The sequence below is a fragment of the Hakea prostrata genome, chromosome 11, assembly GCF_041222555.1.
Source record: "Hakea prostrata isolate BN-2017 chromosome 11, UWA_Hpros_2, whole genome shotgun sequence".
In the NCBI taxonomy this organism is placed as follows: domain Eukaryota; kingdom Viridiplantae; phylum Streptophyta; class Magnoliopsida; order Proteales; family Proteaceae; genus Hakea; species Hakea prostrata.
In genome coordinates, this window is record NC_142610.1 from 14,554,587 (window position 1) to 14,570,382 (window position 15,796).

Sequence of the window (15,796 nt, forward strand, 5' to 3'; positions counted from 1 at the left end):
TCCAAGTTCCAGAATGACAAAAAATGGGCCTAAGCTAGGGTCTCCTCCGTTTTGTATAAAGTGTCCTCGTATGTGTACACAAAAGAAACCAAGCACGGCCTCTCCCAAAACAAGGTCAGACTAACTCAAGTACGGAGGGTAATCACCCTCGGCACCTTCACCACAATCTTCGTAATAGCCAGAACCTTCACCGTAGTATGAGGGATCCTGCTCCGCCTCATAGTAGGAGCCATCAATGTCTTCGGTACCTGCAAATATGTCTAACAAAACAATTGCACAAAAGGAAATGAGTTCAAAGAACTCAGCATGGCGAGTCGTTCCACCATGCACAAATCATAATATGATGCAAGATGATATGAGACAATAATGCAATATGATTCTAACTCTGAGTATGCTAGTCTCTGAGGTAGACATGCTTTAAGCCATAGCACCATACTTCTTTAGGTCGTCTGTCTCTCCCCCTTAATCATACATGATATCTTGGGTCTGCCGGGGTAATTGGGTAATGTCCTCATCAGAAACCATGGTTGGGGATTAGGTCACCACTCTCTCACATCACCATTGGTATAAGTATTGGCGCATGTCACGGCGAAGCCTAGCCCAATGCAAGTCATCTACTCGGTCGTATCCTTTGGATACTTCCCCTATGGCACCGACCAACTCGGTTCCGTATCCTTCACACTAGAGTCGGCGTTTCCTATAGCTACAACCAACTCGGACTACGGACTCATCAACCCTATTGGTCATCCACAAATGTTAAACGAGAAGCTCTCACATCCTCTCACGGATTGGTTACCGGTCTTGAGTGATCGTGAGCCCAAGTCTATCCATTTGCAACCCTACCAATAAATGGCCCCTTCCGGGTATCCTCAATATGGTTTATGTCTCTCACGGGGTGGTTACCGGTCTTGAGCGCCCATCAAACCATACCCTACCACGGGTCGTTCGGTCTCAATACCCTTCCGATTCGGGTCTGATACAGCGAGGATAGTCCTAGCCATACATCTAGACAATCCTATGTATGTCATCCAATAACCCGAGAAAGTGTCGATGGACACCTTCGGAGAACATCCCATACTATTCCCTCCGATGTCCAAGGACAGAAGTGTCGGTAGGACACTTCCCAATCCCAAGTCATACTTAGTCATTCACAAGCTCAATCTCATCATATCATACATGATCAATAATTCATCATATAAACAAAGCGTAGTATAACATGATCTATCATATATGTAATCATAAAGAATAATTAAGCATGATATTCCGAATGACATGTAACATAATATTACGATAATAAGTGCATACAACAGTCATACATGGCTAAGGAATACACTAATGAAGTATATCTACTAAGTTTCCAAAGTAGAAGTAGATTTGCATAATCAGCGTACTTGAGGTAACGACTGTCCATACCTTAATCAAGTCGGAAATAATACCAAGAATCACCAAGAATAGCCCAAAATTAGGGTTTGTACCCTAGACAACATATAATCAACATTAGAGAAGAAAACAATCGAATCGAGGGTCAAACGAAGCAATTTGGCCAAAGACAAAGTTGCTGTCATATCTTGGTCAACTGGCTGGTCAACTGTCAGTCGACCAAGCAGTCGACCAAAGCAAACAGTAGCGGGCAGAAATGGGGATTTGGCCTGAAACTGATCTTCCGGTGCTCCGATAGATATGAAACTTGGAGGGCATGATTATGGCAATATGGGGACACTACACACCAAAACTTATCACGATCCAATGGTCCAATTATGAATACCCATATTGAAACCCTATGTTCTATATGCTAAACATCAAGTATTGAATTGGAATTGATTGCAATAGCAAGAATTGATGGGGAATCAGTTAAGGGGATGATAAGAACTAATTTAGAATCATGAATCGATAGTAATTCAAACCTAGCATACATCTATACCTCAGTTTGAATTAAAGAATATGTTGAAATGAAAGGAATCATGGGATTGTAATGTAGGTGAACATAATCATAGCAAGAATGAATTGAGATTGATGGAAATGAAAAGGGGAAGCTCATGGCCAAGTGTTTGCAAGGTTGCATCACTTCAGCCATGGTCCAAAGAGTATAATTCAATAGGAGGTTGAGTAGATTAAAAGAAGAATAAGAGAATCCATACCTTGAAGTGATGATTGAGATGGAAAACCAATGATTGGAGCCAATGATCTTCACAAACACCAAGAGATGGCCTAGGGAATGTCACTCCTCGTTCTCTGGAGTGCCAATGATCAGGGTAGATTTTCATTCACGAGTTCCAAAAAGGTAGGGTCAAAATGGTAAAGATTTTTGTGATTTTTCGAATTTCATAGCTGCTTGGTCATTTGGTCAATCAACCAAGCGATCGACCAAGGTGATGACAAACTTAGAACATGGATTTGGAAGGCCAGACTGATCCGAATTGAGTTGGGTTTTCTCCTACAAGTCAATCAACAAGTCTAGTTTCAAGAAATACCTTTGGATTGAGCACAGGAATTCAATAGGTGCTTCAACTAATTCAATCTTCTTCGATGTGCAGATTTTTACTAAACACTGATAATGTGCTCAAGTAAGGGGCATCACTGTCAATGTCCATAGGCTCTGGATCAAACATCGAATCTTCAACTATGAGGGCCCACAAGTCTCTTCTACCTCCACTTCGGGTCTTCGGACCTACAACGAGTACAAAATCCGGGCCGGGTCGGGGGTTAGGATAAGGCCGGATTTTACAATATAAAATGCGAGTTTGCTTAGAGTATTACACTAGCAATCTCAATAATTTTGGTTACTCAATTGCCACATGTAGAAGAGATTCCCCCTTGAGTTTCGTGGACACTGTTCTGAAGGGATTTTAAGTTCATTGTAAGAACTTGATTCATATTTAGGATAATCTATGTTATTGAAATCATAATTAGCTAGCTTACTTAATGGTAGTCCCTTGCTGGTTCTAGTCAAATGTTCGGAAAGAACAACGTAAGAAGCCATATCCATCTTGTATTGTATGTGGAGGAAGTGGAAGAGATAAGTGCTACCAGTGCCAGGGAAGAGGTCTCAATCTCTCTCAGTCTCTCTGCTACTATGATGTTTGTCTTGATAAGCCACCATAAGTTCACAATTCAGGATGGAGACTGTGTCATTTGCATTTGATTCTCATGATTTATACGGTAGGCAGGACGAACTTTGCACATCTGGTGATGCTTCCAAAAGGGGAGTGGCCAAAATGGTAAGGCACCAGTTTCTGATTGGTCCCAATGCAGTTTTCCTTATATGGTAATTTTACTTAGTCTCCCTTTTTCATCAAATTGCTTGATCACTCTACAGGTGTAGGACTTGTGGTGGGAGTGGCCTTGGTTATTGCTCTCGTTGTTTAGGAACTAGGAAACACAAGGATATCTTACGCTTCCATTTTATGAAGGACAAAGATCTATAAGAGTCAAAGCAGGATGTCAAGTAACAATAAAGGCTACGCAACAACATGCACTTCCATGCAGTCACAAGTAACCATGTTTTATAATTATCATCTGAAGCTGATATGCCTTGTATCATATGAAAATGTGAAGGGGTTAAAAACCCAACATTGGATAGGTCTTTGCCTAGAAATTTCCAAGCACACAAACCAACTTTTATCAAATGCCTCCTTTTGCTCAAGTAATTGATTGTTGTAGCATAAGGATCAATATAGATCTTCCTTTTTTCCTGGATGGGGTTGGGGTGAAGGGGAACGGTGGGAATGAAAATTAGGATCAGCATAAATCAGTTTTGCAATCAATTGTCTATAATAACGACAGACATAAATTGGCTCATTGTGAGAATTTCTTCGTTGGTTCCTTTTAAACAATGATGTATAAGCTTCCAATGCAAATTCATGATTTCTCCATAACATGTTATTTCAGTGGATCAAGAGACATGAATTCCATCATCACCTCGCTTTCCCCCATTGATTTCCCTTAAGGAAATCCAGTAGAAAACAAACCCTATGATAACAAGAAAGATGAGGAAGGGAGAAGAAAGAAATGCTTAGGAATCATTGCAATGTTGTATTTGCCATTATGGATCGGCTCTGGATGGCTTGTCTTTTCACAGAAACTAAGCTGTTCACCTACACATAAAACTACAAAGAATGGGGCAAGTCACCATCGAATGGTTGCTCCATCAGTAATAACCATGCATCTCTAACCTCGACTCTATCTTTGGTTTATGTAATAGTCCCCACCCCCTGATAAAGAGTATGAATTCCCAAAAAAAGATGGGGCGAGTCGTGTGGAAGAATAGTTGAAGATATCTGGAGGGGGTAATGAGGTTTAATTCTCAAACACATAGCAAGCCGCCAAGGAGTGAAGGTTTGGATATGAAAACCTACCCTGTTCATTTCGTGTAATTGTGGCTAATAAGTTAGGATAAAAAAGTCATTTCTAATGAATCTTAACCATTTTTGAGGGACTGCCTCATGTTTAGTATGACTTTCAGAACTCAGATCCTCTCCTCCTAGGCGGGTTGTCCTCCCATCCTCCACCTCTCATAGTTGGGTTGACACAAGCCTGCCCGTGTACCCCCCGGGCAGGCCATGTGTGAGGCGGGTGCATGGGAGGAGGGGCTGCCTAGTGGGAGAGGATCTGGACTCTTTTGAGGAAGTGGGTGTAGAGAAATTCAATAGAAAACAAACAAGTGCAACTTCACTATGAATAAGAACCACCATAAAGCAGTAAACAAGAGAAACCTAATGAATTGAAGTCACATATTCAAAACCCAAAAACAAAATAACATCAATCACAGACTAAAGCAAACTAAATCTGCCAGTACAATCATATCCCTTACCTACCAATGATACTAAAATTTACTTCCCAATTTGTATAGTTTCATGTATTTCATTCACCTGAAAGCCCATCCAGACTCTTTCTGGATCTGCTCTTCTTCTCCTGGAGTAAAATCATTCTCGATGTTGAAAGCTTCTCGAATCTCTTGTGGAGTTTTCCCCCTTATCATACTAGCCGTCTTCTCTACTGTCAAATCCAACAAGACTTTAATGTTTAGATGATATGCTGCAAGCATGAGATGATAAAGATCTTGTTGATCGATATCCATGTACTTTGCTTCCCACTCCTTCAAATCTTCAACTTTGGAATTCTGATCTGCATGATCGTCATCTCCGGTGATTTCTTTCCCTTTCTTATCACCATCGATTTGATCTCCATTGGCGTGTTTCTTGCAATACTCTAGTACCTTTGGGAGAATCTGAGAGCGGATGTTCGCATCTTGGTATTACCATATCATCATCACCAACACATCCATCTTCTATGAAATTCTTAATGGTGTCGGATAGAAGGGCTGCTGATCGATTGATCTCAAAAGTTTCATTCTCAGCGCTCTTCAGAAAAATTTTACCAGAAGAAGACATTGTTGGTGCAGAAGATTGTGAAGAGTGCTTGAAATTGGTGTCGAATGCCTTCTAAAAATCTCAAGCAAATAGGGTTTTTGACAGCGAAGAACGCACTTCGAAAACAACTAAAAGAAATAGAGAGGAGTTTTTTGAAAAGTAAATAATGAATTTGCAAGTCATATATTTATAGTAAAAAGCTGAATGTCGAGAGTTCGAGTAATATTAGGACTAAGATATTATTTTCCCTTTCAGAAAAAGAAATAGTTGGGAAGAGGATACTAAATTTTCGTTTGGTAAAGTTTCCATTTTGAGGGATTAGTTTTTGGGTAAAACCGTTTACATGTTTTTGTGTTGAGAGATCGTTCTTTGTTTGAAAATAAGTGTTTGATAAATTCATTATGGAACACTATTAATACAAGTTGGTGTTTGATAAACATGTTACGAAGAATATGTTCCTGTGATAAGAATTTACCACTCGCTGAAATTATCACTTAAATCATGCTACAAGCACATAATATGGATTCAAAATCAAAATATCCATGAAACAAATAATAAAATCAGATTAATAAAAGAAAAAAGGTCCATAATAAATAAATTACATAATAGTATATTTCCCCTCTTTAAGAGGGGAGAAAGGTATAGACTAGGGTATGGAGTATCAGAATTGCCTGTGGTTTTATCAAATAATTGCTCCATTTTAATTAATAAAAATCCGTAAACATTGTTACCATAAAACATGGAACACATTTTGAATCTTCACTTATGTTAGTTTTACTTCTTTACCTTTTGTAACGGTCTAATTGCTAAGATATAGATCAACTGAGGGTCACTCTAATGGGCTAAGCTGAATCTATCATGGTTCAGCACACACTCTCTTTTCATATCCTCTCTCTCTCTCTCTCTCTCTCTCTCTCTCTCTCTCTCTCTCTCTCACACACACACACACACACACACACACACACACACACACACACACACACACACACAACTTTCTGGCTGTTCTATAGGTTTTGTCTTGTACCTTCCTTTTGAGGGATGGCCTTGGTGTAGTGGAAGTCATCCGTTTGGCACTGTGGACCAGACGGACTGCCGTCTACCTTTTGTGCCAAACGGATGACCGTCTGCCTTTTGTGCTAGACGGATGATCGTCTGGCCAGACGGAAATTCCGTCGGCGTGACAGGACTGATCGATGACCGTCTCCCGATGACCGTCTCCCAGGCGAAATTACGTCGGGTGGTCGTGATCGTCCGTCCGATCCACAATGACCAGAAATCGACGTTTTTTCCAATTTTTTTATAAACGAAATTTCTTTTTTCAAAAAACGGTAAAACATGTTTTTTTCACCCAAAAAATCATCCAAAAATACATGAAAAAATTCAAGCAATAATTATTAAACAAAAAATAATTTTCATGGATAATCAATTCATGCGAAAAATCATAAGGGAAATTTACAAGGATCTTCCATTCGGATCCGAACCCAAAACTTAAGGGTTTCCAAAAACCCTATCAATTCTCCCATGGGTTTCGTATTAAACCCTAGATTCTCCTATTGGATCCATACAATGAAATTAAACAATGGGGAAGAATCGAGAATCGTGGGAACTACGGCTCTGATGCCAATGTCAACGTTGGTAATACTCCAATTAGTTCAATTCAATTAATTGACGGGAAAATATTCCTTACCTAGATTCGCTTTCCCTTTTGTGAAGTATTCGCAGCGGAAGTAAATCTGGATCCACGTTCTCGTTCCACCACCAAATCTCTACTGGGATGATTCCACAATCACAAGGAAAGGGAAGTATTTCCACAACCCAAATGCCGTGTGGAAAAAGATGGAAGAAAGATCTAAGGCAAAGGAAGGAAACCTCCACTAGGTTTCTCCTTCTTGCGTTTCTTGGAGAGAGGGAGAGAGATGGGAGCCGGCTCCTTTTATTGGAAAACTTACGTAATGTAAACACACTCACTTATTGTGGTTACCAAAATATATATCCCTATTTTGTAACCGCCCTAGTGAGTTTTCAAATTTGCCCTTGAGCATTTAATTTATTAATTATATTAATAAATTCCAACAATGATAAACATGATATACTTTTGTTCCTCAAGAAGCATTCTAATATTGCCTAACAAACACACCTGATTTGGGATCTGCTCTCATTGGTGTTGCCATTAAAACAAGTATAAATGGAATGGTTTCTTTGTGTCTACGAAGAAGCCTTGTAATTTTAGATGTAGAGGGCTCATTTTAAACAATCAAAATGTTCCCTTCTGCGCTGTTGATGGGTAAGTATATTCAAATTTAAATCTTGTGAATTCAATTCAATTTTGAACTTGAATTTCACTTTCAAAAGACTTCTTCATTGTTTGGACTCTGAGTCATTCTTTCAGTAGGAATACATTGCGAAAATTTTTCTTTCTTTCCTATTCTTCGAAAGGATATGAAGGCTGAGAAAGAAGAGTGGAAGTCTTTCATGACTCATGACTCTTTTCCCCATGTAAATTTCTCCTTCTGTTTATTTTTAAAAGAAATTAAGAAGGGAAAGAAGAAAAAAAATGACTGAAATTATTATATTTAAGAGGCCGAACCCTACTCGGAAAAGGAAAGAAGAGTATCCTACTCTTGAGATCTATATAGATAGATAGATGGAAGGGATGATTTGAAACTTATTAGAGCAAGGCAGAGGCAGATAATCGGATCAGGCCTCAGAGTGAATCCTTGTCCTGTAGGTATTCCGTATTAATTTTGATCTTCTTCCCTTCAATAGTTTCTCAGTTTATTTGTTCGTCTTGGTAAACTTAGCGCATGCATGGCTTCCCTTCCTAGTTTCTCCTCAACTGTAAATTGCCATTGCCATTGCCATGGTGGTTTCAAGGACAATAATATCCGAACTGCTACAATTATGGCAGCACTTCCGGACGAAATCTTGGCGATAATAGTGAACAAACTAGACTTGGTGGAGTTTCATCGTATTGGTGCAGTTTGTAGATTATGGCGTCAATTTCTCTTTAAGCCTCAATTCCTTAAACCTCAATTCCCATGGCTGATGCTTTCCTTCTCAGAATCAAAACGTGATATTGATCACCAGGGGTTTTTCAGTGCCTTCCATGGCAAAGTTTACAACTTAGACATGCCTAAACTACCTGGTCTTCTGTGTTGTGGGTCTAACTGGGGATGGCTAATAATGTTGGGTAATGTTGAGGAATCCATGTTTCTTTACAATCCATTTACTAGGGTTCGCATTGCACTTCCCCCTCAATCTACCCTTCCTCTTATTCCATATTTTGAGGGGGATCGTCTGCTCTCCAATTACATTCGCAAGGCTATGTTGTTGTCCCCTGATTCTACTTCTGCTAACAACTTCAATTTGGATGAAAACAAGCTCAAGTTGATTGGATCCTCAGGCTCGGTGGCAACCATTCCAGATGATTGTTTGGTCATAGCTCTTTATTTCCGTTATTATTTAGCTTTCTGTAGGCCGGGGGATCAGGAGTGGAAACATCAGTACTATATCCGGTTTTCTTCTGGAGTTGAAGATATTATTGTCTATGATGGAAGACTGTACGCCATCAAGCAAGATTATGATCTTATACTCTTGGAATTACTTCCTTGGATAAGAGAAACAAGTTGTAACATTGCTCCTCCCCCAGTAATAGATTTTGAAAGCCATATCAAAGTTCTTTATTTGGTGGAATCTCATGGAGAGTTGCTAATGATTATAAGATGGATTAAATTGGATTCACTTGATCCATATGATTCGACATCTCCCACAACTACTTTCATGTTTTGGATATTCAAGTTAGATTTACAGCAACTATGCTGGGTTAAGGTGGAGGACTTGGGTGACCAAATGCTATTCATTGGCAGAAACACTTGCATCTCTTGCTCAGCACTTCACTACAACGGATTTAAAGGAAATTCCATATACTTCACAGATGACTATTTTGATCACATTCGTAATACCATTGATTTAAAAAGAACACCATGTGATGATTTGGGTGTGTTTCAGCTAGAAGATAAAAGCATTAAATTCAATTTCTACCCAACTTATTGTCATTCTCATGCATCTCCGCCCATTTGGATTGAGCCCATCTCTTGGCACAGATGAGGGGAAGTGATTTTTTGGACAGTTTAGTTGTTGAAGAGGGTAAGGACATCCAATTTTTAATGCTCCATCTTTTAATATTATTTACATGTATGTTTATGTTTATGTGGAATGGTTTCCTTTTATTTTATCCTACATATTAATGCATATGGGTGTGTTGGTTTCCAAATATTTACAAGTTTCAATGAGGGGTTTATTACGGATAATTGCTTAATAATAATGGTAATTGGTTTCATTACAAGTTTAGAAATAGATGATTACCCCTATTGAACTCCCTCTCCTTTGAGCTTGAGCTGAAACTTAATTAAGGTAATGTTGCATTGTTCTTTTCCACATCTGCTTATTAGAAATATATTTGGAGTATGCGCACCCTTCCAAAAATAAGGCATTTTCTTTGGAGAGCTTCATATGAAGCCATAATCCATTACCTTTTAGATAAGGTTCCCCAGGCCTACTATGTTTGATATGTGCATCAAAATGTGAATCAGTCAGTCATGCACTTTTTTATTGTAAATATGCAAAACAATGTTGGAGACTCTCACCTAGACACTGCAGAATTTCTAGGTTCTTCATTGTTTGATTGCATGAAATTTGTTCATGAAATTTTTTTAGGATATGTAGATTTACAATCAATTGATATCATTTGGTCATCCCTTTGCTTTGGAATTTGCATAATGCACCATTTTTAGAGGCCTGCCTGTGAATATTGCTCAAATTATGACTCGGCTCTCTATGCAGTTAGCTCAAAAACAAGTCTCTTGTTCATCGCAAACACCAGATCAGCAAGTTCACTCACCTTTTACCATGGCTATAGGGGATTGATGAATCCGCCTCTCATTTATATTTTGATGGTGCTCGGGATAAGGCTACAGGCAGAGGAAGACGTGGCTATATCTTATGGGACCAATATAGTCTATTTTGGCAAACAAAAGCGAAGGATCGTTGGGGACTATCTGCTCTTGTAGTGGAACTTGAAGCCATACTTGATGGCCTTTCTTTAGCTACTTCCTTGAGTATTTCTAGCATTCTCATATCATTAGATAGTGTGACTGCAGTTGTAGCACTAAATGAGCAACCTGAATTGACTGATTGGATTAGCTACAGTCTCATTAGGGAAATTTATAACTTTTTTAAATTTCAGTTTTGATAGATTTCAGTATGTAATTATAGTCAATAATTCATCTTTGTTTTCAACAAAGTCAATTGCGTCTTTCATTAACCAACGGAGAGCAAATTCCTCTCTTCAATTGTGAATTCCACATCAATCTTCTTCACTGAATCCGCCATTTCTATCACAGAGAAAGGATACATTAAATCTTTCCACGCAACACCTTTCAGATTCTAGCAATATTAATGTACTTGGTTGAATCTCTTTCTTTTGGAGTATTAAATATGTAGGACTTGAGAAAGAACAGATTTGCTTATAGATGTACGGATTGAATTTAAAAGGATAAATATAGATATCATCCTAGCAAGTCCCTGATTTGAGAAAAGTAACAAATATTCTGAAAGGGTTGTCAAGATACTTAGAATGCCATTCATGGGTCGTTACTCTCTTGCCCATCATCTCCTTTTGTTTTCATTCAAAATAAATTAAGTAAAAAAGAAAAGAAAAAAAGTTTTACGTTAGAAAATACTAACACTTATGAGTTTTTTTCTTCAATTCAAAATTCATTGTCAACTAGTCTACACTTTCAGACAAAAACCTATAAGGGAGTGATATAAATTCGTATCTTTATCCACACTTCATGATACGAGAGTTCTTGTTCAATTCTCACTAAAATTGGGTTTAAAGTAGTATTTTTTTTTTTTTTTTTTTTTATCTAAATGAGGGATCGACTACCAAGAGATCTTCACATCTTTCTACCGTGTATATTTAAAAGAAGGGTCCACCTCTAATATTGCAAAAATAAATCCACCCTAGATATATATTATCAATGCATATATAACAGTATTATAATATTATATATATGCTATCCTCAAGGATTAAGAAACAGAATTTTTCTTATATAACACTATAATAAAGTTAATAAAAACTTTGAAAAAACTGTTAGAGCACTGACATGAACTCATCAACTATTTCCTTTCTCTATTAAGCTGGTAACCAGCAGCATAGGAAGAAGGGTAGGTTCTTGAGAAGGAATTTAAACCTTATGTATGTTATTTTAATTTAAATATATGTTTTATTTCTATGGTTTTATCTTATGATTTCTATTAGTCCCACATCAGGCAAAAATGAGCTAGTTATTGAATTTATATATAATTATACAGGTAAGGACCTATATAATATATCTTTAGGGTTAAGGATCGCACTCACGGTATGAACCCATGTGCGACCCGAACCAAGCCGGGAACTCTAGTGTAACTCAACCAGGGGCGGAGCCAGGATTGAACATGGGGGGGGGCCGAATGTATGTGGGACCCACTGTAGGTCCCATCTAAGAATATATTATGTGGAGAAAATTTGAGAAAGAGTTAGTTTTTAATTATAATTTAACCTTTTATTCCTTAAAACTAGGGATTTAATGATAACCATTAGATAAAGATTATGAATGACATTTGTACCCATCATCTTTATCTTAAATTTTTATTTTTAATTTTTGGAGGGGGCCAAATAGTGGTATTTCACATTTAAAGATAGAGAAATAAGAGAAAAAAACAAGGATATTTACAATTTCAAAAAATCCGGGGGCCATGGCCAAACCAATGCACCAACGGACCAACCCTCCTCTACCCAGTCTAAAGCTTTATAAAGTATCTTCTGAAAATTCTTTAATAATTTGTCCTAACATCATAAGACCAGTTAGGACAAATTCTAAAAAGCACAATGTGTACCAAAAACATAAACAATTAGTAATCTACCAATATAGCAAGCAGAAATTTCTAATCATCTAACTAACCATTTTAGTAACATCAAACTCATTATTAATTTCCTTTCTTTCCCGTGGAAGAAGAAGTAGAACGTTTAACTGGATGACATGATTTGCAAGTCATTACTAACTGTTTGCGAGGTTCCATATTTATCTATTTCAACTGAGGTCAGACCTTGGAGAAATGGTAGGTTTGCTCACACTGTAACCTAGGGGTTATGGGTTCAAGTCGGCCGGCAAAACATATTCTTTGCAAAGCAGGGGTGAAGCTGCATACATTGTGACCCTCCTACTCTCCTAGACCACGCAGTGTTGGGAGATCTATGCAGTCAGTACAGCCCTTTTTTATTTTATTTTTTATTTATGTAATAAATACCACAAAGTTCTAGTCTTGCCAATCCTAAATACTCAACAAGCCTTGGAACATTCAGATTATTCACATATGAAGATGGGGTTGAATTTTTGGTAATTGATGACTGAATTCATGCTAGATGTAAGAGAAATTAAGAATGATTCATTTTCTATAAAATACTCAGGGTATTTGAATAAAAAAAAATAAAAAATGAGTTCAACAAAAAGCAAAAAAACCGGAGGGCCAAGGACAGCAGAAAAATGAGAAGTCATCTCTTCCTTTGGCTCATTTTCGCATATTATAACATGAGCTTTACAGAAAAGCTTGACTCCCAATGATTTTTGTTTGAAGTACTCTTCCCTAAAGGTTGAGATAGAAGATATGGATCTACTTGATTTCCAGCTTTTTTTTTCTGCTTTTGGTAAAGCGAAGAAGACTTAGCCAATTCAAACTACTTGAGAGGAAGAAAAGGAGTGGAGTATAGTAATTAAGTAATCTGTCATTAATATTTGGATTCAAAAGCACAAATTGACCCCTATACTTGGCATGGAGTCAGCAAAGGACAAGGATTTCCTGCTGATGAAAATAAGACACTCCATAAAATACTAAGACTTTCCTGCTGATGAAAATTTTAAACAGAAAAAACCGGTTTCCCATAATGATCAGGTACTGGCAATGTGAAATTGAAAAAAAAAACTGGTAAGAAATGGAATATTCTGTGGTTGACCTGCATCAATGACTGAAGAGAATTTGGTGAGTCGTAAGATTTCATTCACATCAGCGTTACGTCTTTGTTGATCCCCCACCTTATGACCAGATGTTAAATGTGAACAAACAAAACACAGCTATGTTTGGAAAAGAAACAGATCCCTGCATCCAAGATACACCAAGTAACATTAATATTAAATATTCAGTACAACAGGCCCTTCAACATATACTAGTTGAATGGATGTCCATTAGTTGAAACAGCCTTGGCCAATGTCGGTGGGCCACATTTGTAGCCTGAGGTCAAGGTATGGAAACACTGAGGTCAAGGTATGGAAACAAATTCTGAGGAAAAAAATGTTGGGGTAACACTGTGTAGGAAAATTGCCCTACTGAACTCTGATTGTGCGCAAGCCTTTGACACATTGAATGGATGTCTTAGTTAAAAGACAATTGTTGAATTTTAAGTTACCATATATGTCACATCCACCCAGCCGGTATCCTATCTAGCATACCTGGGAATGTGATCCACAGCCCGAGGATCAAGGATCGAGTGGCCATGCCTCCCACATACACGATAACATAATCACGAACAATATAATCAATGTTTTAAACAAGTAATAATTAGATCAAAATGGATAAGAGAAGATAATCAAATCAGAGTGCGGAAAATTATAAGGTATCAAGTGCATATAAAGGAAATTCCTAAAAGAGAGGGAGAGTGATCAGCAGTCACTCCCTCAGTTGTAGCGGAAAGTGGTTGATTAAGTTAAATTACAAACCATAATCAAAGAGTAAATCCATAAAAATTACATGACATATCCAAGTTCCAGAATGACAAAAAATGGGCCTAAGCTAGGGTCTCCTCCGTTTTGTATAAAGTGTCCTCGTATGTGTACACAAAAGAAACCAAGCACGGCCTCTCCCAAAACAAGGTCAGACTAACTCAAGTACGGAGGGTAATCACCCTCGGCACCTTCACCACAATCTTCGTAATAGCCAGAACCTTCACCGTAGTATGAGGGATCCTGCTCCGCCTCATAGTAGGAGCCATCAATGTCTTCGGTACCTGCAAATATGTCTAACAAAACAATTGCACAAAAGGAAATGAGTTCAAAGAACTCAGCATGGCGAGTCGTTCCACCATGCACAAATCATAATATGATGCAAGATGATATGAGACAATAATGCAATATGATTCTAACTCTGAGTATGCTAGTCTCTGAGGTAGACATGCTTTAAGCCATAGCACCATACTTCTTTAGGTCGTCTGTCTCTCCCCCTTAATCATACATGATATCTTGGGTCTGCCGGGGTAATTGGGTAATGTCCTCATCAGAAACCATGGTTGGGGATTAGGTCACCACTCTCTCACATCACCATTGGTATAAGTATTGGCGCATGTCACGGCGAAGCCTAGCCCAATGCAAGTCATCTACTCAGTCGTATCACTGGATACTTCCCCTATGGCACTGACCAACTCGGTTCCGTATCCTTCACACTAGAGTCAGCGTTTCCTATAGCTACAACCAACTCGGACTACGGACTCATCAACCCTATTGGTCATCCACAAATGTTAAACGAGAAGCTCTCACATCCTCTCACGGATTGGTTACCGGTCTTGAGTGATCGTGAGCCCAAGTCTATCCATTTGCAACCCTACCAATAAATGGCCCCTTCCGGGTATCCTCAATATGGTTTATGTCTCTCACGGGGTGGTTACCGGTCTTGAGCGCCCATCAAACCATACCCTACCACGGGTCGTTCGGTCTCAATACCCTTCCGATTCGGGTCTGATACAGCGAGGATAGTCCTAGCCATACATCTAGACAATCCTATGTATGTCATCCAATAACCCGAGAAAGTGTCGATGGACACCTTCGGAGAACATCCCATACTATTCCCTCCGATGTCCAAGGACGAAGTGTCGGTAGGACACTTCCCAATCCCAAGTCATACTTAGTCATTCACAAGCTCAATCTCATCATATCATACATGATCAATAATTCATCATATAAACAAAGCGTAGTATAACATGATCTATCATATATGTAATCATAAAGAATAATTAAGCATGATATTCCGAATGACATGTAACATAATATTACTGATAATAAGTGCATACAACAGTCATACATGGCTAAGGAATACACTAATGAAGTATATCTACTAAGTTTCCAAAGTAGAAGTAGATTTGCATAATCAGCGTACTTGAGGTAACGACTGTCCATACCTTAATCAAGTCGGAAATAATACCAAGAATCACCAAGAATAGCCCAAAATTAGGGTTTGTACCCTAGACAACATATAATCAACATTAGAGAAGAAAACAATCGAATCGGGGGTCAAACGAAGCAATTTGGCCAAAGACAAAGTTGCTGTCATATCTTGGTCAA

General features: G+C 38.3%; 1 protein-coding gene and 1 pseudogene across 1 annotated transcript; one reads left to right on the forward strand and one right to left on the reverse strand.

The window, feature by feature from the left end:
- Positions 1-4,864: 4,864 nt before the first annotated feature.
- LOC149000290 (SKP1-like protein 11 pseudogene) lies at positions 4,865-5,390 on the reverse strand (annotated as a pseudogene).
- A 2,787-nt stretch (positions 5,391-8,177) lies between these two features.
- On the forward strand, positions 8,178-9,476 carry LOC149000291 (putative F-box protein At5g55150). The gene has a single exon (XM_089139152.1). It carries the CDS (start codon positions 8,178-8,180, stop codon positions 9,474-9,476), a length of 1,299 nt encoding a protein of 432 aa, XP_088995278.1.
- The last annotated feature ends 6,320 nt before the right edge of the window (positions 9,477-15,796 follow it).

Excerpts from the sequence above, each read along its gene's own strand:
- LOC149000291 (XM_089139152.1), top strand. The coding sequence starts at position 8,178 with ATGGCTTCCCTTCCTAGTTTCTCCTCAACTGTAAATTGCCATTGCCAT.